The following is a 25,814-nucleotide window of genomic DNA, read 5'->3' as shown; positions in this document are numbered from 1 at the left end:
GGCCCCTTTATTAGGCCAACCCCAATTAAATAGACATTTAACCTCGTATATGCCCCACTTGAGGTCATATCATAGAGCCCTCCTTTAGAATTGTTTTCCCTCAAAGCTTTGTATTCAAATATTTTCCATGTGATGAAACTAAGTAATATAATTTACTTATATTTCTACTTTCTTACTACCACTAGTGAAAATCCATCCATCCAAATTCAACACAAGCAAGTCTTTCAGTCTTTATAATGAATAGGGAATGAAAACGAGTGAATTAGGCTCTAAATGAGGCTTCTTGGGCTCAATTTCCATCAATAATTCCTTAAGCCACAACACGACCTTTATAGGACTTCATTATAATCTAACTTAGTAAGATGTGTTAGGAAGTATTTTGCATCATGGGAGGGTATCAAGGGCTTAGTAATGGTGAATGGATGAAATCAAGGGCCTTGGATCTTGAATGATGCTTCTCAACCTCAATGGCCATGAACAAAGTATCAAACCACCAAACACGACGTTTGTAGATGATACTTTGACTTTAACTAGGAATATAAGTAATGTTAGGAGGAATTGTGTAATGTGAACTATTCTGAGGGCCTTGACAGTGGTTGGGGTAGTAAAACAAGGGTCGTAGGCCTTGAATGAGCCTTCTTGGGCTTGATGACCATGAATGAGCCCTCAAATAACCATACATGACACTTTGTATGGGATATTTGGCCTCTCGTTAGGAAATTGATCAATTTTAGGTGGTATTATGCACCACATATAGACTTTGGGGCCTTTCTAATGATTAGGGGATGGAAGAAAATAAATTAAGACCTTAAAGACCTAGGCTATGTAAGCAAAGCTATTTAAAGACCAGTTTTTATCGACTGTTCCCACAAACATGCATATATATTAGAAAACAACGGCTAAAAAAAGACAGTATTGACCTGAGACTATATACTTGATCTATTCCTCCGGTTCATCCTGATCTGACCCGTCCACTATTGGATCCGTTGTTGAGCCAACATGCACTGGTTTCCTATCCACGAGACTGGGGATGTGTCGTTGTATGTGATCCAGTCTCATGTCTTGTTTACAGAGTTGAAATTGGATAGTTTGCAAGTCCTATTTGTAATCAGGCATATCCCTGACCATTAGAGCCATACCCTCATCCCGCTCCTTCTTCATATCTTCCTCCTTCTAACCTTCCTTTATGCCTTGCTCTCCCTTTCATACCTCCAGCCACCACCCTGCTATCCCATCCTTCCTGCAGCGTCGTCCTTCCCACTTCTCCCCGTTCTAACATTCCTTGAACCACTTCTCTCGACCGTGATCCGGTACCTCTCCACGTTCAGTCTTTCACTCATGCGAGCTGCGGTGAGCAGTCCTCGTTTCTGCCATCTGTTGACATCGCCATTATGGCGCATTACTTCCTCCATCAACCCGATGGGGGGGATTTCAAAATATTTTTAATACTCATAACATCATGTTTTTTTATAAAATTACATAAACTATTATAAATTTAATTTTGTGATATATATATATTATTATTTTTACTACTAATTTTAATAGATTTAACCATATATATATAAAATAAAATTGATTAATAATAATAATAAAATCTCTTAATTTAAAATAATATAAAATACTCATATTTTAAACTTCTACACATTTTTATAAATTAAAACTTAAAAAACCAGATTTGTAAAAATTCCATTTTACATAATTACACACAATTTTATTGGACATATCTATAGCGTGAAGCAACTCTAAACACTCTTCAAGTCCATCTAATAATACAATTTAAAGCTATAAAAACCTATTAATCCACTTGTCACTAATTACAAAAATCTACCCCATAATGACATGGTTGTGTGAGAAATGGCCCCACATGTTATTAATGTTTCACTTAGAACAACTAAGTGGTTATAAAAATCTACCCACAATAACATGGTTATGTGGAAATCGCTCCACATATTATTATTAATTTTTCCGTTGAACAACTAAATGGTTATTTGAATTGTGATCCGCCGACATACTATTCTTTAATTTTTCCCTCCAATTCACTTTTAGTTTTCATATATATATAACTAAATTCAACTATTGGTATCCAACGATTTAGTCTATTTTAGTTTTCAAAAATTGCTCCGTGCATTCAAAATTACTTTCTGAAACTAATCTCGGCACGCTGGGACACTCAAAAATTGATTTGCTTTCCTTTCCAGAAAGTAATGGGTTCGGTCGCTCATTATATCATTCAATTTTTCGTTTACAATTTATACTTCAGTCTAATATTATGACGAGGATTTTGTTACGTGTGATATATATATCTAATATGCCCGAAGTTAATTTCTGTTATATTTATCAATTTTTTTAAAATTTCACTAAAATATTTTATTTGGTAATAAAACATATTAAAAGTAATAGCAAAACTAGTAAATGATTTGTGTATTTTGTTTTTTTGTATTTTTCAATAATTTGTGATTATTTGTGCATTTTGTTTTACTGTACTCTCTTTTTATTAGTTTTTGTGTTGTGTTGTTGGCAAATAGGAATCCAATAAACAAGGCATCTTACAATGGAGAGGAATCACTTCAAGAAGGAACATTCTTTTGGTATAAACAATTATGAGTTTTAAATAATTAAGTTATATTTATGTGCTTTTAAGAATGCTAATTTTTATATTTTACCAGATTTAAATGTTAAAATTTGCAATCCACGTAAACGTATTTCCATTGTGATTTGTTAGAGACGAGGAAAGCAGAGGCTAAAAGGATTCGGGACAAGTATCCGCACAAAATACCTGTAAAATCACAAAACAAATTCTTGACTAAATTATTTCATTGAATTTTTATTTTTCCAGACAAAAATAAAAAAATTACGATTAAAAATCATTTTATTACCTTGTTTTATCTTTGATTTTATGCAATAAAATTTTAAATCTAACTCGGCAAGCAAAAATGTGTAGGTTATCGTTCAAAAGTTGGAGAAGAGTAATGTACCAAACATTGACAATGTGAAGTAAGTACTCCTCCTACTACCACAATGAAATGACATGTGAGATTATTTAACTTATTTTACATAGTTATATAGTTAAAAATTATTATTAGAAACCTAATTTGATGATTACAATTGTGTTGAATCTCTTCCTTATGATTCAATTTTGCTAGATATGCATTTAATTATTTAAAAAAAAAAACTTTGAATTAAAGTTATTGTATTGGGTTTTCAGATATCTAATCCCAGCCGATCTTACTGTTGGGCAATTGGTGTATGTGGTGCGAAAGAGAATAAATCTGAGTTCAAAGAAGGCACTCTTTATTTTTGTGAACGATGTGTTGCCATCCACTGGTAATTTCATGCAAATTGATTTCTGCCTTCCTATTTTATGACACTATCTGGTTTTGGTTATATGTGTGTTGCTAATGATTGTTAAGGCGAATATATTTGCATGCAGCCACTGTAATGTCAACTGTGTATGAGGAGCACAAAGATGAAGATGGATTTCTTTATTTTGTGTATAGTGGTGAAAATGTGTTTGGCCACCGGAATGAGGCTTTTTCTGGAGCTTAAACGAAGCTATGCTTTATCCAGAAGATAAATGATAGCATATCTGGTTTATTTTAGAATAAGTTTTTTAGAATTTTCAGTTTTCGAAATAAAACTGGATGGTCCAGATTTAATAATCTGGTAAATTTTTTTCATTTTATAGTAGATGAAATCAAGGATTAACAATTTTTTGTTTTATAGTAGATGACATCAAGGACTACCAAACATTATTTCTGTTTTAGAACTTATGCAATGTGTTTGCTACCTCTACTTTGTGCTGGTTTTACACATTCTCACAGTAACATAGATTAAATAACACATAAATGTTTTGATAATATCATTGTTTATCATTCATTTAATTTACACGACTGCTATTTATATGTTATCTAATTGGTAGTTGTTTATAAAGATTATGAGCAACCTCATTGGTGCACATTGTTGGAAAGTGTGTTATACATTTTCTCATTAAACTACCTTTGCACACTATATAGGAAGAATTGTATTACATTGTTATACATTCAATTTGAGTGATTAAATTTTTTAAACAAATCAAGAAACACCCATTGGTGTTGGTATTTAGTTTATAGTTTGATGATGATTTTAAAATTGAATTATTATTATTATGAAATCTTCAAACTTGTTCTTTATGCTTACTATGAAGATGGATTTGTTATGAGAGATGTTAGCAACTTGTGCTTATAGTTTCGAAAATATCTATGCTAACTCATCATGTTTTGTTAATTTAAGCACTCTTTTTTAGACTTCATGTGAATTCCTGGATCATGTGCCCCAAAGAAAGTTGCTTTGTTATCAATATGATTTGTAAATTATCATGGATATTCCACTAGAATAATTTGTCACAACAAACATTACTATATTTTGAAATCTCTTATTGTATTATGTTTAACTTAGACCACAGTTTTAATGTAGATTAATGCATGAAATACTAAATAATTTGAAATTGAAATGAAATGGACAAGAAAATAACACATTGTCCACAAAATGAACACAAGATGTACCTTAGGAACATTGAATACTAGAAAATTATAGCTAGAAGTTAAAGCCTATACAAAGAAAGGGACACTTACCATGGAGTTTCCATGAACATTATGGCTAGTATGACTCCAACAATACTTTTTTCTTTCTTCATTGTACTTTAATATACCACATTTAATGCATTGCCTGCCTATGGAATAAAAAAAAACAGTTGCTGTTTTCCAAAGGCAAAGAAAGAAAACCAGTTTTTTTAATTATATTTTTTACTTTGGTTTACTCAAAATTTCAAGTCTAGGCACTCATTAGATACAAAAATAAATTTCATAGTATACACTATGCATACTTGGATATATTCACAATGAGATAAATTGGAAATACATTAAAAACAACATGTTTGTTGAAAAATAAACACGGAGTGAGTTTTGATAAGGGTCATACATCTGGAGTCGTGCTGAAATCAATTAGACATTGGAAAATTTGGTTGGGAGCTTGAACCTTGTTAATAGATTGTTGAAACACCACATAGGCGCATTGTACTATATCATATCCTCTCATAAATTGTTTAATTATATGCTAGAAAGTGTCATTCACCAATAACAATTGAGTCTTCATTAGAGAGTTTTGGGAGCAATACAATAAGTAGCCTCAAACATATATTAATCCCTCCACCTTTGGTGTTTATCCTAATTTGTAAAAAAAATACAACAATATTTTAGTTTATTTCCTCTTTCCAATGGCTTTTGAATCACCTTAATTGGACCTTTTAATCAAAAGTTATGCCTCTTTTAATTTAACATAATTTTTAAAAGTCTGATTTGGAGATATCCTACATGCCAACCTTTAATGTAACTCCAAAATTTCCACACCTTGAGTCTAAATATTTTTCCCATAATAATGTACTTGTCTTCTCTATAATGCCACAAATCTCACCAAATATGTTGTACCAAGATAAATTTATGATAGTTTTACTTGACGGGTTGATTTTGGAACCTTTTAGGGGAGCAAACTTGTAAAATATTCCAAATGTCCATTTTTCATAGCATATTCTAAAATTTGAAATGTAAACACTTAACCTCATATTATTTACAATGACATTGGTGTCACCTGGTTTAGAGCTTTCAATCTTCAAATATGAATATTTTACTTGAACCACCTATAAGTCTAATTTTAGGACTAAACAAAACATTTAACTTGCATAGCTTATACATCTCAAAATATAGTGAACTAGATTTGATTTAATGTACCTCACTATACCCTCTATTCAAATTAAAAGTTTTGCTTTTTGAAATTATCCCATGTGCAGCCCCAAGGGTTAGCTCAATCGGTCAAGTCGGGGCCTCACCAGATGGGAGGTCACAGAGTCAATTCCCTAAAGCTCTCGGGGTCAGGTCTTGTAGTAGGCCGACGGGCGTCAGCCCAAATTTTTCAAGTGGACGTAGCGCCACCCGTTGATCGAAGGTGTCCGTGAACCACCCAAAAAAAAAACAAAAAAGAACAAAAAAAAGAAATTATCCCATGTTATAGTTAGAGTAAAACTAGTAAAATCCACATAAGATCACTCATTCAAGGAGCCTAAACAAGGATCGTCTACTCTAATACTAAATGGTATGTACAAAATACTTAAGATATTACAATAAACCATAGTACAAACAAGTGTAATGGCAGTCCAATCAAGTGCAATGGTTGTTACAGCGAGGTTCATGTGAAAATTCTGTCTGATGTCTGGCAGAGTAGTCGAAACGGACATGACAACATTAACAACATATACAACACATTTCAATTAATAGATTATGCATTACAACAAATGAAATAGTTCAGATGTAGAAAACAGGTTAAAGCAACATGCATTACAAGTGTTAAAGATCAGTCTTACAACAAATACAATACATGTGTGAAAACGTGCTGGCTTGTTAACAAGCTTTTGAATTAAGCGAAAGTTCCAAGACACATCGTTACACCATACATCACTAACCCCGTCAGTGGGGCATTGGAGCCACTACTTTTTTCCGAGGAAAATAGAGTTCGTAATTTCTATTAAAGAGAAATAATAGAGATTACATGCTGTTGATGCCAAGGCATATGCAGTAGTGTGGTTTAACCACTGTTCAAAAAATTATACAAATAAATATCCTGTAAGTCCCACTGAGGATATGGTGGATCTGTATCCGTCAAAATATAAAACAGTATCTCACAAAAACCATAAATAGACAGAGTTTTGAGGTATATGAGCCCTCATGCAGTGAAATAAAGTATAGAGCCGATCAGTACTGTGCTGTTATATACAAAAATAAAAACATGTAGATCAAAATTTAGATGGGGAGGATGTCCCCCTGTTGCAGGCCGTCAATATATGGACGATGATAGAATCTGTGCATCCCCTCTGGATTGTATTCTTCAATCAGCCAGTCTCCTAGAGGGCGATCCGCCGCTTCTTTCGAGAGTCGGTCAGCAGTTGCATTTCTTTCCCTGTAGATGTGAGAAACAGTGATCTGGTCAAAATGTGTTTTTAAAAAAACAATTTCTTCCAAGATGTGTTTCAAAGAATATGCATGACAGATAGATTTATTATTTGCCCACTCAATCACAATCTTTGAGTCCCCAAAGATTTGTATATGTCGACAGTTTTTGGAAAGAGCAAAGTATAGAAGATGTCTCAGTGTAATAAGCTCAGCATGGTTATTGGTACCCGGGCCGAGTCCCAATCTCAGATGAAAGTAATGTGTTTCTGTTAGATGAAGTAATATACCCCCCCCACAACCTTGCAATGGTGCTGCCCCGTCGAAATACGCCCAAGGCATATCCCTGTTGATGTTTTCAGGCAAGATGTTCCTGGGTGTGATAATTTTATTTTCAAATGGGATTTCCGTGTATGCCGCGCAAATGGATGGCGGAAGTAGTTGCCAGTTGACCCTGTAATCCTAAAAAATTATGGCATTACGCTTGTTCCATATGAACCAGGACACCACAGGCGGTAAGTTCCTGGCCTTTTCAGAAGCCACCGCAGTCCACCACTGATCCCAGGCTGTGGGTATATCTGCAGCGTGCCAGACAGTGGTTATGTTGAGGGCCCGTGTGACCTGCTGCCAAATATCCTTTGTAACCTCGCAGTTAAGGAATAGGTGGGGCGTTGATTCCTCCTCTTTTCTGCAGAGTACGCACCAAGTAGGTCCAGCGAAAGCCCGATTTTTGAGATTGGCGCCTGTAGGTAGCTTGTCTGCTATAATGTTCCACATTAGAAGTCTGGCCCGTGGCTGTGCTTGAAGTTGCCAGATATCTTTCCACCAGTTTTTTTGTATGTCAGGTTTCTTGGCTTCGATAAGCTTTATGTAGCCAAGCTTTGGTGCATAACTACCAGATTTAGCAGGCGCCCATATTAGTTCATCTTCCTCCTCATGAAGCTTGATGTGTGATTCGGTAAGAGCCTGAATGTATCCTTGCCAATAATCCGTCCATTCATCTGATAGGTGCCACTGATGATCCGTGACCCATGCCTGTGTGAAGATAGTTGATCGGTGAGGACCACCAATCTGTGCCAGGTATTTTATGCCCTCGTTGTTGAGATGTCAGATCAAACCTTCTGGCAGAAGGTGTGCGTTCCCTGAACCAGGCCAAGGGTCTAAGCCTATACGGACCTGTGCTCCATTTCCAATTTTCCATAGAAGGTTATCTCGGATGAGTGGCATAGCTTTTAGTGTGGCCCTCCAGATCGCGGATATGCCCTGGTGGTTCCAAGTGGGTCTGCGAAGCCATTCAATGATGTTGGAGGGCCAAATATATTTTTGGTGTATTACTTCCGCCCATAAACTGTCCATCTTGAGGAGTGACCAGCCCTGTTTCGCTGTTAACGCTTGTGCGAATTCTGAGAGAGATTTTAGACCCCACCCTCCCCATCTCTTTGGCATGGAAACGAGGGACCATCTTGTCCAAGCAAAAATCTTTCCCTTCTTATTGCCATTCCACAGGAACCTGTTGCAGATTTGTTGAATTTTTTGAAGGATGCCTTTTGGGATCCATGTAAGGGACATCCAGTAGACTGGGGTAGCCTCGAGTACAGATTTGATCAACAGTAGTCTACCAGCTTTTGACAGTAGTCGATGTTTCCAGCAGATGATCCTTTTTTCAATTTTATTTATGAGCCATGACCAGTGTTCAGATTTATATCCATCCGGCCTTAATCTGAAACCAAGGTATTTGATGCCTTCCAGCAAGTTACTTTCCAAAAAGGGGAAGTACTGGATCGCCAGCTGAGTTTCCTGTTGTGTGCATCTCATCATGGATCTGGTGGATTTGTCCCTGTTGATTTCCATGCCCGTGGCTTTACAGAAGAGTAGTAGAATATCATTTAAGGCGATGATGTCTCAGACACTTCCATTGAGAAAGATTAAAATGTCGTCAACAAACAGTAGATGGGTAAGAGAGTACTGATCAATAATTTTGAGACCGCTGAAGTCACCGTTCCTTTTTGCAGCCGCTATGAGCCTACTCAGTCCCTCCATAACAATAAGAAAGAGTAGTGGGGAGAGAGGGCAGCCTTGCTTGATACCCCTGTTGATATTAAAGCGGGCCGAGGCTGCACCATTGATAAGGATGGCAAAGCAGACAGTAGATACACAACCCATAATCCAGTTTATGAGCGAATGGGGAAAGCCCAAATGGGTAAGAATCATCTTAAGGTAGAGCCAATTCACCTTATCAAAAGCCTTTGCAAGATCGATCTTAAGTGAAATACCTTTTAGGTTCTTCAGCTTTATGGAGTGAAGAGCTTCCTGGGCAGTGCCAATGGCCTCATGGATGTGGCGGTTATGGAGAAAGGCAAATTGTTCTGCAGATATATGTGTGGACAGAATAGGTTTAATGCGGTTGGCAATGATTTTTGCAATGATTTTATAGAGGCAATTACAGAGGGAGATAGGGCGAAAAGTGATCCTACTCTCCTCAACGACTGCCAATAAGTCCTCGCCCATCAGATCATAAAAAGCCAGGTAGAACTCCACTGGCCAGCCATCTGGCCCCGGACTCTTATCTTTCTTAAACCATTTGAGGGTACTTTCCAGCTCTTGTATAGAGACCGGTTGGTTGAGGTCTTCAATGTCTTCCTGTCCAACAAACCGAGGAAACTTTCCTGCAAGACTGATGATGTCTGGAAGATTGACAACATTCGGCGCCGTGAATAGTCGCTTGAAATGTGTTACCCCCAAAGTGGCAAGTTGCAGGTGTGTGGTAGCCCATCCATCTGGATCCCTTGGCAGCTTCCATATGGTATTTGATGCCTTTCTACCATTGGCCAGGTTGTGAAAGTATTTTGTATTACTGTCCCCTGCTTTGAGCCAAATGGCTCTGCTTTTAAGTCTCCATAGCTCCTCCTTTTCTTGTAATATCTTCGATATTTGCCCAAGTAACTGGCTTAGTATAGTTTTGGAAACGTCGGATTGATAGCCAGCCCCTCTCTCATCTGTCAATAGAGCTATCTGTTCTTCAGTATCCTTCAGTATCTGTTCATCTCTGTTCCGCTTTGATCTCGCCCAGGTCTCGGTCATTACTTTGAGCATCTTTAGTCTATCACAGAAATCCATCGCTTTCCTCTGATCCCTCAGCGGGGGTTGTGATGCCCAGAAATCCGTGACCAGCTTGATGTATTCCGGCTCTTGGAGAAATCCAGCAAAGAATTTAAAGGGGGAGCGCGGCTTTGATTTTTTGTCACTGATCTGAAGAAGAATCGGGTGGTGATCAGATAGACCCCCTGTGCTGACCCATTGTCTGTATAAGGGGAACAACTGTATCAATTCCTCATGCATCATATATCTGTCTAAACGCCGCCCCAGAGCAGCCTCTCCTGTACGCTGATTGTGCCAAGTGGGAAGCTTCTTGTTCATGGGGATATCCACTAGATGATGTGCATCTAATAACATGTTCATTTGATCTGCAATAGGATCGCACTGTGCATGATGACCCCAGGATTCTCCAACCCCCAATGAGAAGTTGAAGTCGCCCCCTATCACTGTATTCTGAGTGATATGGTTGCCATTTAGGAAATTTTGCCAAAATGGTAGTCTATTCTGATTAGGCCCATAAATATTAATAATTCTGATTGGGATGCCCAGGTCACCCATGATTATGTCCATACCGAGGAAGCCACTACCCCCCCAAATAGAGAGTGGCCTGCTTTTTCTGGGGTTTATTCCAATGAGCAGTCCGCCAGATCGACCACACGCATCCAATCCATGTAAAACCCAGCCAGGGAGCATAGCTTGTAGACTTCGCACCGCCACCTCGGATGTGCAGAGTGTTTCCTGAAGGAAAATGATATCACATCTAGATTCATGCAAGAGTCTTTTCAGAGCCAGTCGTTTTTTGGGGTTGGCTAGTCCCCTGCAGTTGTAGGAGAGCCAGATCATGGGGAACCGCAGGTCAGGGGCTCAATAGCTCTAAGTGCCCGTTCAATAGTAAACTGTCGCCCCATGGCAACATCCGCAACAGCATTTAGCTTTGCTGAAGAGATATGAGAAGGTCTGCCTCGCTTTTGCTTGCGATGACGACCAGGGGATGATCCCAGGCCCAGAATTCTAGACCGTGCTCGGGGCCTCAGATGATAGTGATGAGAACCGGATCCGACCGGAGAGGAGGGGGAGTCAGGGCAGCCCAATACCAGGTTGTGAGAGGGAGGAGTGGTAGAGAAAGTGGGTGGAGGTGGGGCAATGGTGCAAAGGATGGAGGGGAGGGAGACAATTTCTGAGAGGGAGGTCCGCAAAGAAGAGTTCACAAATGATTGCATATCATCAGAGAAAAAGTGAGTACAGTTGGGATTGGAAGCATTACCCGGATGAGTAGGTGCAGCCTCCGCCGTCTTAGGTGCAGCCTCAGCAGTCTTGGAGCAAGTACGCGGTGGTCCTGGTGTAGATGATGCCTTCCTTCGAGCGTTCTTTTTAGCGCTATCGCCCGTCTTCTTGGATGGAGTCTCCTGTTGTACCTGCTCGCTTTCCGTTGGTATGTTAACTCCAACATTTTGTTCCACTGTGGTTTGTTGTCAAGGTCCTTTGGTATCCTCAGAAGTCACCCTTCGAATTCAGTGGACAATCCTTATAGAGATGGCCAATTTTATGGCATCTTCGACAGCGGAAGGGAACACCTTCGTAGTCTAGAAGCTGTTTGCGAGAGACATGGCTGTGGTGCAGGGTGATTTTTTCCTCTAACCCTGGTCTGGTATCCAAGTGGACTAGTATTCGAGCCATTGTCCTGATGCCCGTTTTCTCATAAGATCTGTCGTGCTCCAGGTAAGCACCTAGAGTGTCCCCTATTCTCTTGAAGGCATACGAGGTCCAAAATTGCCATGGTAGACCAGGTAGACGAACCCAAATGGGTCCAGCCCCCAATTGTTCTCGTTCCGGGTCGAAAAGGGGATCCCACCGCTTGAGCATGACTGGAGCTAGCTCAATGTGCCAATACTGAGAGAGGACCCACTGGGTATATTCGGGTCGATGGAAATGTAAGGCGAACCAACCCCTCGTGAGAACCATAATATCTGGAAGTTATTTAAAGAATGAGCCCCAAATCTCCTCCACCCAGAGCTTGAGTCGTTCCACAGTGTAGGTGCGACCACGGACCCTACCGACCAGTGTAGGCAGCGGAGCTTCAGGTCCAAAATTGATGTTGAAATCCGAATCGATTGCTCGAAGGCATCTGCCTTTTGTCACCTTCTCTGAGCGCTTGCCAAAGGGAATCTCCTTTAGAAGTTTACGGCAAGGGTCAGTAGAGCTATGCTGTGCGGAGCTAGTGGATCGAACCGGTAGCGGCGAGGTATTGAAGCAGCCCGAGCGAATCGGAGAGAGAGGAACCGTGTAGCTAGTGCCAGGGGGAAGAGATAAGGAGGAGCGGGGGGGGGGCTGTTGGGCCTGCGGCATAAAGGAAACAGAGGGTGAATGTGAGCTTGATGGAGGCAGAGGCGGAGGGGGCGGAGGTAATGCAGGGCGATTTTGAAACTGGAGCGGAGCGTCAAGAGAAGGCGAGTTCTGAAAGCATGAACCCAATAACTGAATCGTCGCAGGGGAAAGGGGCGGGCAGTCAAGTGGCGAGGAGTCCGCTAGGGAGAAGGCTGGAGATTTGTTCTTCCCTGTATGCGACAGGTGCGGCTGCAGAGACGAAGCACCTGTCTCGAAGCCCAGAGCAACACTCTGCGGGATCATATGAGGCCTCTTTGGATGAGCCCAGATGTCTTGGTGCGGCATGGGGTCCGCCTCATAGTCAACCAAGTCTTCATCACCCATGCTGACTGTCGGTGCAGAGAAAGCCAAAACAGGAATCGATCAGGGGGCCGACCGGCGGGAAAGTAGGAGGGGTCAGTGAATCCAGAAGGGGACCGCAGAGTAAAATAAAGCTCCGCGAAAACCGAAACCGCTGTCGATGATCAGACAGTCATTGCTCCCATACCCAAAACACCCAAAACGCTAGTTGCCATGGATAAACGTCCCTGTAACAAAACCCTAGGGATTAGGGTTCCACCATTGTAGCCCCCATTGGAGCCACTACTTACTCCTCAAAGAAGATATTATAGACTCTCTTAGCTATGTGGGAGGAGTTGAGGTGAAAAGTCCCATCTATGTACAAATGAGGGGGTATTTATAGCCAAGTGTGAAACTGACCCTTGTGGTTGTTCAACTACCCTCATGACTGTTCGACTTCCATGAATTTTTGACTTACATGACTCTTCATTCACAAGTGGGTCTCTTGGACTTCCACGTTACATCACATTGATTGACAACATAGCCCATAGTAGAGATGTGGGTGACATGACTCATGACATGACTTGACATGATAGTGTTGGTACATTGCTACTGCTGGAGTGTATGTCGAGTTATAGTGCTGCTGGGTGATGGATGTCTTCATGATGTATCATAGCTTCACCTTTGCATGGCAAAGTGCACGAAGTCTTCGATGGTCCTTGGTTCGCTTGATGAAGCTTTAGCATGTTGTTCCTTGCTTTCATGCTAGGAGGCTTTCATCCCGTTCGTTGTCTTGCCATGTTTGTTGGTGTACCTATACCTACAGTCACTCATGATGAGACGACATCAAATCCAAAAACCTCCTAGTCAACCATGACACATGATCATTTCGGATGCAGGTGACCAGGAGAGGCAGCAAGGTTGTGAAGCAGGATGATGGCCTTGGGCACCGCTGATGAAAATTGCGCAAGAGCCACTGAGTGATGAAGACGCGCAATCTGAGTCAACATTGACTATCTATGAGGTCTGACTCGGTTGGGAGGAAAAATTGTGCAAATTTTGGGAGGGACAGTCTGGGCTGCAGGAAGGTAAGGTAGACATGCTCTGCACATTTTTCAAAACGAACAATCAGTGGGGTCTGGATAGCCAGATTTGCACAATTTTCTAGAGGAGCGGGCCGAGCTACATGATGGGTCACTTAGGAGGGATTGCGCAGTTTTCTTGGGGAACTGTTCCGAAGACTGGCAACCAGAACTGCGCAATTCCCAGAGGGAACTGCTAGTCTACTGCTAGGGTCATTGACAACCATAACTATGCAATTCCCAAAGGGAACTTCCAGTTGGCTGCGAGGGTCACTGGAAACCAGAACTACATAATTCCCAGAGCGAACTGCCAGTTGGCTGCGGGGGTCACTGGAAACCAGAACTGCGCAATTCCTAGAGGGAACTGCCAGTTGGCTGCTCAGTCACTGGCAACAGAAACTATGCAATTCCCAGAGGGAACTAGAAGTCTACTGCTATGAGCTGCTAGCAGGGAAATGCACCGAGGCCAGGAGGTTGACCTATTGATTATCTCTACGCAGTTTCTGAGATGAACAATCGGTCGACTATTTGGATGACTGATTGGGAAAAATGAGCAATTTTCTGAAGGAGACAGGGACTAGCACTTGGTGCCTATCTAGCCTATCTATGCAATTTCCTCAGTCAGTTGAGCGAGTGAGGTCAATGGCCTCTACGCAATTTTTTAAGGGAGTCAGTTCGGGGTGACTGCCAAGTCTGACTATCCGGGTGGACAACATGAGAGTTGATTGCATTGCTTATGGGCAACACAACTTGAATAGGCTACCTTGGTGCTTATATGCTTTTCTGGTTGAAAGACAATGAAGTCAACGACGGGGTGATGGTCTGGGTGTCAGAGTGGAGTTTCATCGTCAGAACTTCAACAAAATGACTAAGTGTGTGAACAATCGAAAGATGCATAGGTGATCATATGAACACACGCTCACATAACTTGACGACGAAACGACCCAAACCATCCAGACACACATATTCAACATGACTAACCAACGATGTAAGTGACAAGCATGACACTTGTGATTGATCATTCATGATCAAGATGACGCTTGCGCAACAGTGAATGTGACTCTGTGTGTGAGTACGACAGATGCTTTCATAGCAAACACAATAAGCACATACGAAGCGAAGACTTTGAGCATAACCAGAACATGGTCACAAGCATGACTTAGAGATCAACATGCAAATACTTGAATGCAATGAACAAGCAAGGTGGATGTAAAGACTCACACGAGCTCACAGAGTGAACCTAGGTGTGTGCGGTCATCAAGTGAAACTCTTCAAGGGAGGCTCTGATATTGGTGCAAGCCAAAATTTTGGAGGGTGGTTGTAGCCGCTACAACAGAATGTAGAAATTCTGACGGTAGATTAATCTAATAATTGAATATAACTAAAGCAAAATATTATAATCTACTTCTACTATCAATTTGCAGAAGCTTAAAATTGAGCAAGATTGAGCTAAACACATATAAACAAAAGAAGAAGAATCAATGCACATGAAACATAGAAAATACTCAGGGGAAAGCCTCAGCTAAAAACCCTGCTATATGTATTATCATACAAGATGGAAATATCTCAGAATTACACAATTCCTTAGCTCTCACAGATAGCTAGCTCTTAGTACAATCCTCCTGGATGCTCACAGGAAAACAAGGTTTCTCACAAACCTTCTCCTCAACCCTCCAAGCCTCCTATTTCCTTGCATTGTTTCTCCTGGGTGATCCTACTGTTACCAAGTGTAACACTGATCTCACACCCTCTAAAACTGTGCAATCCTCAAGGAACCTTGTTCCTTATGCATGGATGAGTTTCCTTTATAGGAAAACTCATGCAACTAATAGTCACTTGTCCTTGTCTTTAATCTCAACTGGGTCTTTCTCTGAATAGACATGCATGAGTTATTTATTAGAGAATCTTCAGTTATCTAGAGTAAACTAGATTGATGCATGCATGCATTAACTGACTGAACTCACAATTAGTTCCTCAAACTGTTTGGAACTAATTTATCTGGACATAACTCAGTTAATTGAACTAACTAATTACAACTCAAATACAACTCATCCTTATCTCCTTAATTAAGGGATAATCTCCTTAATTTAAGGGATAACTGTTGCATGACTTCACAAATACTTCTAGCTTGAATTTCTCCAACTAATTAATCCAAGATGAATTAATTAATTAATCTGACCCCTTGAAATCTGATGGCTGAAGCTCATATCAGGTGGCCTTCGATGCCGAACTTTACCTGCCCAATGTGAGTGGTTTTACTGTACACCCTGCTGCTACGTGTCGCCCGATGAATGGCATCATCCAAACCTCTCCCAATACTGCCATACCCTCATAAGCAGTGTGATAGATTCCACTTACCACCTTCGCTAAACGACAAAACATCACTTGCATCAATTGCGGCCAATTGTTTCATTTCCATTATATGCACCAAAAGCATTGACTTTGCCAAATAAACCAAAAAATGTTCATTAATTTTGTTTTACCAAGAAAAGAACCTTCTACTTTCCGTGCACACTCATAGTACGTTCGAGTCGTCACCCTGCTTCCAACTGTCAACATCCAGAAGCCGCTGAACTCTAGATTGCCATTGCAAACATGTGTGCTCCATGCAAACAATGCACCAGAGTCATTTGTCTCTCCATGCAACCATAAGCAGGTATTTACCCGTTTCAACTAAGAAACCCTGTTTTCCATACTGAACCTAAACTAAATTGCTATAAGAATTAAGTAATTTAGGGAAATTGAGCCATTTGACAGCCTTGACACTCTTTGAGACGACCCATTTTTCCATAATTCCCCAAAAATTCCCTTCCCTCGTCCTTGAATCTAAAAGAACCAAGGATGGACGCCCCAATCATCTTAAATGTCATGCCAATTACCACTCCTCACAGAGATTTAGACCATCTTCCCTTGGCTGACAAAGACTTCTAGATAAAAGACCTCATCTTTGATGAAACCCCTTTGAAATTGCATTGCAAATACCAAGATATCTACTTGAACCATGCAGATAAGATAGGTCTCTGGGAATCAAATCTGCCCAAGTATCAATTCCCTGGTGTTCATGTCTTCCCAGAAAAAGCTTCATTATTGCCATGCAAAATATGACCCTATTATGAAAGCTGTAATGTCACCAGACCAGAAAATCCTATTCACCATTACAGCTGAGTCCATAAACGAGCTGTTACAGTTGCATCCTAGTCAAGACCTCACCCCCCTTGTTGTGGAGGTAAATCCTCTCTGTGGACAGAGATGATCCCGACTAGCCCAGACCGGGTCTAGCAACAATCACACAATGCTATCACGCAAGTCCCTAATTGCAAATACAAAGTAGATGGTGAAAACCTACTTGGATTCCAACGCTAGTGTTCGTAGAAGAGATGTCGCCCTCGTTCCTTTGCTTTGGCCGGTCACGATCCCCACGATCTCCGTGATTGGACACCTGCACATGCAAAGAACAACACGAATACAAGCATAAAATCTAGTAGATGTAATTATATATCAGTCAGAAAAGATATAACTCAACATCAAACATAAGACAATGAGAGTGGAACCATAATGATAGTCATCTATTATTAATAAATAACAAAGAAGAATACAACCATTGTTCTGATGTCAAATCCTCCTTTGGCTGGGTAGTCAGCTACACAAGTCTTGCAAAGCTTGTTGGGATGAGGAACAAGCCTCTCTCTCTTTGGGTGACAAGAATCTCCTTACTTAGATTTGGCCTTATGGGTGCAAAGAAGGCTCTTGCAGCTTCAAACTCTCTATCACTATGCTGGGACTAGAACTATTGTAACTATGACTATGACTAGCTTGCTCAAGGCATAGAGGCAAGCTTTTATAGATAGAGAAGAAAGAGATAGGATCAACCACATTATTCATGGGATTGGCTTTATCACTTGGAAACTTCCATGAAAGGTAGCAAACCACTTTCCCTTCTATGGAGATTCGAAGCCAAACCATCCTAGCTCAACATAGATTCAGTTGGTGAATGGGTTGAAGAGAACCTTCGGGAGTTTGTTGGTTGAAAACTTTACTCAATTCGGTTGGCGTGAGTGCGACTCTGAGACAGAGTGCCAATAGCGTGCCCTTTTTAGAGGATTTCCCCCATTGGCGCGGGCAGTGAACTGCGGACCCACGCTAATGCAAAAAGAGCTGTTTTCATGGAGATTTTGCAGGAGATGTCTTTAGGGAAAATGAAGCTCATACTTAGAGGAATATGACGCAAGTGGTTTCAGGTCATGTCACTTCTCACAGGTCCCGGAATGAGTCCTCCAGTGTGCGGGTGAGGGGTAAAAGGGACGGTGACAAACGGTGGCAAATTGCTGTGTAACACCCCTGTCTATTGCTGATTTGCTTGAAAGATTCTCCAAACTCTCTAGTTCCAGAATTACTCAAATCCTCCAGACTTTCATTTCTAAAGAAAAACACATGCCAAAGGACCATCCTCCTTACATGTCAGCCTTCTTTTCTGATCTAGGCAAAGATATCACAACAATGCTATCATGCATTTTAGGTTCTACCACTAATGAGTATGTAGATAAGACTATTTTTGCTGGAATGTCTATTTTTACCCCCGGTCAACCTCCTGTAGTCAAGTTTGATTATGCAAAATTCATCGCAAATAAAATGAATGATCAGTTTATGAGACTTGAAAATGAGAGGGTGTTCAAGTATTCATCAGTCCTGTATCCTTTGTTTCTCTACTACCAAACTGATAAGTTTCCCTTCCCTGTCCAAAAGCTTGATACTAGAGGGAATCCTAGATCTGTCACCTTTTGGACTACTCTATTCCACAAGTCTTGTTATTCTCACCATCCATACAAAGATTTTATTGACCTATTTGTACATCCAGTGACTACAATGTTATTAGGAAGCCCCCCTCCTAGAATTAGTGCAGACATTAAGAGGGTTCTCCAGTTGTCCAAACAATACAAAGTAGGGGATTGGTACTTGTACCAAAACCATACTGAAATAAGAATTTATGGGTGTGAGCTTCCTCCTTACAAGTTACATAGATATCTCCCCATGTGATTATTTGCTCTGGAGTACTATAGGCAAATGATTAATTCTGATGAGATTCACTTTGTCAAAACCAAAAAGAAGGCCTAGCTAACAAAAAGGATCATCTAGGCCCATTTATTTGCAATAACAGAGAAGCAGGAAAGGAAGCAAATGAAATCCTCGAAAGAATGAAGTTAAAACAAAGTTTCATATGGGCCTATGACCCCCATGGATTCATTTGTAATAGAAGGTAGAAACATAAGCTATCTCCTTATATCCACCATAGGATCCCAGAAATTGAACAATATTCCAATCAATCAGAATGGGTGGAAGGCACTCTGATAGATCAAGATAGCACACAAGTTGAAGTTGACAATGTAATGGTGGACTTAGAAAGAAGGTTTGATGAAGATTCGTTTGTACATGTGTTTGGAGAAATTTCATCATGAAAGAAGTCACAGGAACACATCACACAACCATCAGAGCAACAAGAAACCTCAGAACAAGCAGAAGATTCAGAACAACAAGAAGAGTCAGAGCAACCTCAAATCTCAAAGGAGCTTGCTCAACCTGAACAAATCATGAGAAAGCCTCCTATTTTTCAGACTCCTCTAAATGAGGAGAAAAATTTAAAGAGAAGCCTAGATGAAGCCACTCCTTCTACTATGCCTATTGATCAAACTTTTGTTAAAAGGAAAAGGTTAAACCCATATGCAGAGGAGGAGTACAGTGAGGAAACAACAGGCAACTCAACTGCCAAAAGGAGTGACAACAGGCCAACCATCCCAACAGGAGGCACACCATCTATCTCATAGATTCAAACATTGGAAAGACAATAGAGCACAAAGGTATCTTCTTTTAGAGCTCCCCCTGAACAAAGTTTGGACATTAAAGGAAAGTACAAAGAAATTAAAGCAATGAATGAAAAACTGAAAGCTCAGACCTATGCTCACTACCTCAGAATGGCTCCAACTAACTAGGCCAGGCTTATGTCATCTTTTGAGATAAAGGAAGAAAAAATGCAGATGAGCTTCCTCAAGCCAACTGTGCAACAACCAAGATCCATGGCTGATTATTTAAAGACGGATTTTGAAGTTTTGGCAAAGGATATCCATCCTATTGACCAAATGGAACTGCACAAGCAGACTGGTGAAATGGTCTATTCTACATTGACTAATAAGGTCATCACAACACACCAATTAAAAAATTCATTTCACAACACCACTATACAGCTGCAACTAGAAAGGGCCTCCTCTCACGCTAAAGGCACCAGGATAAAAACCCTAGAAGACTTGGTGATAGAATTGGGGCATGATCCCAAAGATGTCAAAGCAGCTGAACAATTAATTAAAAAGAAGAATGATGATATAGCTGCACTAAAGAAGTAGCTCAAGATCCCTCCTCTCCACCATCCTCAAACTACAGAAGTCATAGAGAAACAAAAGGAGGAAGAACTTATGGACTTAGTCCTTAAGTTAAATGATTAGTTTAAAGAAACTGAAAAGGAATTGGAAAAAGCAATACAGTCTAAGTAGAGTGAACTGGCCACTGCTCCTCAGACTGTCATACCCATAGTTTCTACAGTAGTACCCTCTACTCTGGCACCTTCTTTGCCATCAACACTTCCACCAGCGACAACATTGCTAGTAGCAGAGACTATTCCAACTACAGGTGCATCAAACAGTGCAGGGACCTCAGCAAAAAAAATAGATGAGATGATTAAAGCCATGGAACAAATGAGTATCCAGGCCATAGAGTTGAAAAAGCTCAAAGAGCAAATATCAAGTATGGAAACAAACTATGAACTTGCACAAATTCAGAACAAAGAAGAAGAAAGAAAAAACAAAAGGATGGAGGAAAGAATCAAAGTCCTGGAGAAGGACTTGACATTAGAAAAACCACTAGGAGACATGAGAAATATATTGTAGGCCAATATCATTGATTCAATCAATGATATTTGGCCTTCTATCCAGGTAATTTTTGAACAGATTGAATTAATAAAAATAGTTGTAGAAGCTATACATAAGACTAAAGAAGAACTGGGAGATAAGCCCAAAGAGGCAAATCAGTTAATTGATTTTTGAACAACAGGAACAGGTACCAACTAGATGAGTTGGAGATTGAAGATAGAACAACTACTATCATTAAAATAAAGAAAGTTCTTACTGAAAGGAACTTGATGCTTAACTTAGAGAAAAGGTGTTAGAGTATTCAGGCAGATATAGATGGCTTCATGTTGAAGTATGGCATTTTGAGAGAGAAAGGCCTTCCTAGTCCAAAGGTTATACATGACAAGTTAATGACACAGGATGAATATATTGATAAATTAGAGAAATAGGCCAAGAGTCAAGCAAGTTCTTCAGCAGTAAAAGGATTCCCTACAAGGAAGGTACTTTATGATAGCCCGGAGAATCTATTTTACATAGAACATGAAGGAAAACATCTATTCACCAGCAAACCCAATTTTTCCAAGTATACAGAAGCTGATAAAGTTTACAGGAAGATGATCAGGGTGAAATTGCCAGATAACGAAATGTGGACCAATTTGACTGACTTACCAGAGTAAAAAATGTTTATTATGGTAAAGTTTGGCAATACAGGGAAAGAGTATCAGCACAGGTAAAGAGTATCAGTAGGTGAAGATAAGAGTGAAATCCAACACATAACTACCAAGGAAACTGCAAGAGGCAAATCCAAGTCCCAGTATCCAGTACATTCATAAATAAAGGGATAGCAAATAATCTATTTTCCATCTGTCCCTATCTTCGTGTTGAAGATATTTTTTGTTTCCCAGATTAATTCTCATGTATTTATGAGATATTTTGTATCAAATTTTGTATAAATACTTCACAAAATGAAGAAATTAGTGTGGATTAAAAATCATTTCTGTAGACTTTTGTTTTGAGCTAAATGAGCTACTATAATCAAGGCTAGACTGGTTTACTGGATTAAATAAAGCTGAGGACATTTCACTCGATTCGTGTGCACTGTGGGAAACAAATAAGTATCATTTCTCTGAGTTTGAATATTGTTTTCCTTTATGTTATGAAATATCATATGTGTTTTCTTATAATTCTTAAAAGCAAACGAGGAATAATATCATCAGAATTAGCTTAAGTGCTCTCTGTTTTAACTGTTTGTTTATTTAATGTTTTCTACTAAATTTCTTAAGTCTGGGAATTCTTAATTGCTCCCTCACTTATGTAATTCATTACTTCTGTTGGCACCTAGTACAGGATTCTTAATTGCCCTTGCTATTTTCCAAACTTCCCTTCTTCATCTTGATCCCTGCTAAGGATTCTTCATTGCCCTTGGCCCTGGTTAAGATTTCCATTCATTAAGACTTTCATATTTGTCCTTGTTGTGCTAGCTTGCCTTGTGAACTCTTACCTTAGTGATTAATCAAATCCTGTTAGACTTTTCCAGCTTGACTCCATAGTCCAATGGCCTGAATACCTACTCTGCCCATCTGTTTCATCAATTCCATCAAACAAATAAAAACAAATCCCTTAAGCATTAATAGCTAGCTTAATATCATATCAAAACAATGCTAAATCATAAAGAGAGAGCCCTCTCTGAGTGTAGATCAGGTAGAATCTATACTTAAAAGATTGGTTTGTAGTTACCTTGGATCCTTTCCTTCTTTCAAATAACATCTAAGGAAAATATGAGTGATAACACACTCTTTAGTATCTAACTACTCTAGCCTCTGTCACTTTGATCTCTGACTGCATCAATCCCACTGATTCCTCCTGCTACATCCGTGTTGCTGCTGGTCCTTTCTCCTAGCACTGCATCCGCACTGCACCTCTTCTCATCATGTTGCATCGTGCTTCCCACTGCTTCACTGCAACTCAGTTACTGAGAAGTAAGTAACTGATCTCCCAACTGACCTTCCTGTTGGACTAGAAACACCCTTTGATACTGAAGCTCCCTCTATTGCTCCATCCACATTCATCTCTACCCACTCAGCCAGTCCTGCTACTCCTCGTCAGGGCTCCCGTAGCAAGGTTTAATCAAAGAGGCTAGGTACCTCAAGGATCCTGCCCCTATTTCAACCTTCATGGGACTATCACTTCACATCACCCCACCTCACACCTGGAGGTATGGCTACATGTGAACCCTCTGTTGACTTCTTCAATTGTGGCTTCTCCCCAATTGTTTGAGACTTCTTCTGGCACTGCATGTTGAGAGGTAATTTACTCTCCCTCTCAACCACTAAGTCTCTAACATCGGCCTTGCTCCTCAAGGCTTTGCATGCATCTTGAACCTCAAGAGAATACAGATTCTGAACTCGTGAACCGATCTGTTTCACCTATCCCGTGGTGATGTGTCTAAGGAAAACCTTTCCCTTACTGAAGACAACATCATAGCATTTGTCCTCCAACATCGCGATCGATATCGAATTCTTCTTCAGTCCAGGTACATACTTCACATCTGTCAAGGTGATAGAATCTCCATGCTCCCTCTGAAAAGTAACCGTGCCCACTCCTGAAACACTATACCTTTCATCGTCACCCATATCTATGCGCATCTTGAGGTCTTTCTCCTCCAAAGTACTGAATAAAATTTTATCGCTGGTCATGTGGAATGAGGCTCCACTGTCAAGAAACCAACCACAACCCATCATCAAAGACACCATGCATGTGATGAGGGTGAAGTCCATTTCGAACTAAGATGCCAATGCCTCACCTTCAGATCCTTTCGAGGATCCCTTCTTGGACTTCTTCGATGGGAAATTAGTCACATAATGAGTGAAAATTAAAGAATCTCACTTTAGATTTGTCACCCTTCTTCCCTCCATGAGAAGAACTCAATTTGGGATGAGAATCCTTCTCCTTCCCTTTCCTTGCCTTAATTTCTAAGGCTATATTTTCTTCATCATCCTTGGATGAAGAACCATCTCGTGTGTTCCTCCTAATCTCCTCCTACATGAGATACGACCACAGTCATTCCCAATCCGGCAGTTTCTCTCTTCCATTCACTAAGTCCTGGTAGCTATGCCAGCTCTTAGGAAGACCAAGGAGAGAAAGACTCACAATATCATCAAATGTTGTTATTCCTACACTTCCAAGTTCATCTATGCAGGTGGTGAGCTTGTTTAGATATGTATAAATAGTGTCGCCCTTTTCACACTTGATTTTCCGAAGCTCGTCCTTCAGTGCCAGCTTTCTCTGGTTGCTACTATTCTGATATAGGTCCTTCAATTTCTTCCACATTGAGAATGGAGTCTCCTTCCCATGGAGACTCAAGACAATATGGTCTCGAACTCCCTCAAGGATGATCCGTCTCGCCCTTGCCAGACACTTCTTCCATTCAGACAACTCTTGTGCATTAGCTGCACCTGGCTTGGGGATTTCTTGACCAATGAAATCCTTCAAACTATTTTCTTCTAATACCGCTTCCATGCGATCTTTCCATGCTATGTAATTCAAGTTGCCATCCAAGGCATACTCAAGTCTCAAGCCATAGAACGCCATTGACCAACCTAAAGTATGAGATGAATTCAATTTGTACCTTCAATCCCGAACTTCAAACTTCGAATTTCCCTTCTCAGTATACTGTTCACAACTCTGATCACCTTTTCTCCCAGACTTTCATTTCTAAAGAAAAACACATGCCAAAGGACCCTCCTCCTTACATGTCAGCCTTCTTTTCTGATCTAGGCAAAGATATCACAACAATGCTATCATGCATTTTAGGTTCTACCACTAATGAGTATGTAGATGAGACTATTTTTGCTGGCATGTCTATTTTTACCCCCGGTCAACCTCCTGTAGTCAAGTTTGATTATGCAAAATTCATCGCAAATAAAATGAATGATCAGTTTATGAGACTTGAAAATGTGAGGGTGTTCAAGTATTCATCAGTCCTCTATCATTTTTTTCTCTACTACCAAACTGATAAGTTTCCCTTCTCTGTCCAAAAGCTTGATACTAGAGGGAATCCTAGATCTGTCATCTTCTGGACTACTCTATTCCACAGGTCTTGTTATTCTCACCATCCATACATAGATTTTATTGACCTATTTGTACATCCAGTGACTACAATGTTATTAGGAAGCCCCCCTCCTAGAATTAGTGCAGACATTAAGAGGGTTCTCCAGTTGTCCAAACAATACAAAGTAGGGGATTGGTACTTGTACCAAAACCATACTGAAATCAGAATTTATGGGTGTGAGCTTCCTCCTTACAAGTTACCTAGATATCTCCCCATGTGATTATTTTCTCTAGAGTATTATAGGCAAATGATCAATTCTGATGAGATTCACTTTGTCAAAACCAAAACGAAGGCCTAGCTAAGAATAAAGGATCATCTAGGCCCATTTATTTGCAATAACAGAGAAGCAGGAAAGGAGGCAAATGAAATCCTCCAAAGATTGAAGTTAAAACAAAGTTTCATATGGGCCTATGACCCCCATGGATTCATTTGTAACAAAAGGCAGAAACATAAGATATCTCCTTATATCCACCATAGGATCCCAGAAATTGAACAATATGCCAATCAATCAGAATGGGTGGAAGGCACTCTGATAGATCAAGATAGCACACAAGTTGAAGTTGACAATGTAATGGTGGACTTAGAAAGAAGGTTTGATGAAGATTCATTTGTACAGGTGTTTGGAGAAACTTCATCATGAAAGCAGTCACAGGAACATAGCACACAACCATTAGAGCAACAAGAAACCTCAGAACAAGTAGAAGATTCAGAACAACAAGAAGAGTCAGAGCAACCTCAAATCTCAAAGGAGCTTGCTCAACCTGAACAAATCATGAGAAAGCCTCCTATTTTTCAGACTCCTCTAAATGAGAAGAAAATTTTTAAGAGAAGGCGAGATGAAGCCACTCCTTCTACTATGCCTATTGATCAAACTTTTGTTAAAAGGCAAAGGTTAAACCCATATGCAGAGGAGGAGTACAGTGAGGAAACAGCAGGCAACTCAACAGCCAAAAGGAGTGACAACAGGCCAACCATCCCAACAGGAGGCACACCA

General features: G+C 40.2%; 1 protein-coding gene across 1 annotated transcript; it reads left to right on the top strand.

Annotated features, from left to right (window-relative positions):
* The first annotated feature begins 2,551 nt into the window (after positions 1-2,551).
* LOC149167584 (autophagy-related protein 8C-like) lies at positions 2,552-3,546 on the top strand. The gene is made up of 5 exons (XM_089430530.1): positions 2,552-2,588; positions 2,723-2,778; positions 2,942-2,994; positions 3,206-3,324; positions 3,431-3,546. The coding sequence occupies exons 1-5, from the start codon at positions 2,552-2,554 to the stop codon at positions 3,544-3,546; spliced, it is 381 nt and encodes a 126-aa protein (XP_089286656.1).
* The last annotated feature ends 22,268 nt before the right edge of the window (positions 3,547-25,814 follow it).

This window comes from Pinus tabuliformis, chromosome 5_1 (assembly GCF_031772625.1).
Source record: "Pinus tabuliformis cultivar Carrire ecotype Pingquan chromosome 5_1, CPIR1, whole genome shotgun sequence".
Taxonomy (NCBI): Eukaryota; Viridiplantae; Streptophyta; class Pinopsida; order Pinales; family Pinaceae; genus Pinus; species Pinus tabuliformis.
This window is presented reverse-complemented; position numbering and strand designations above follow the sequence as displayed.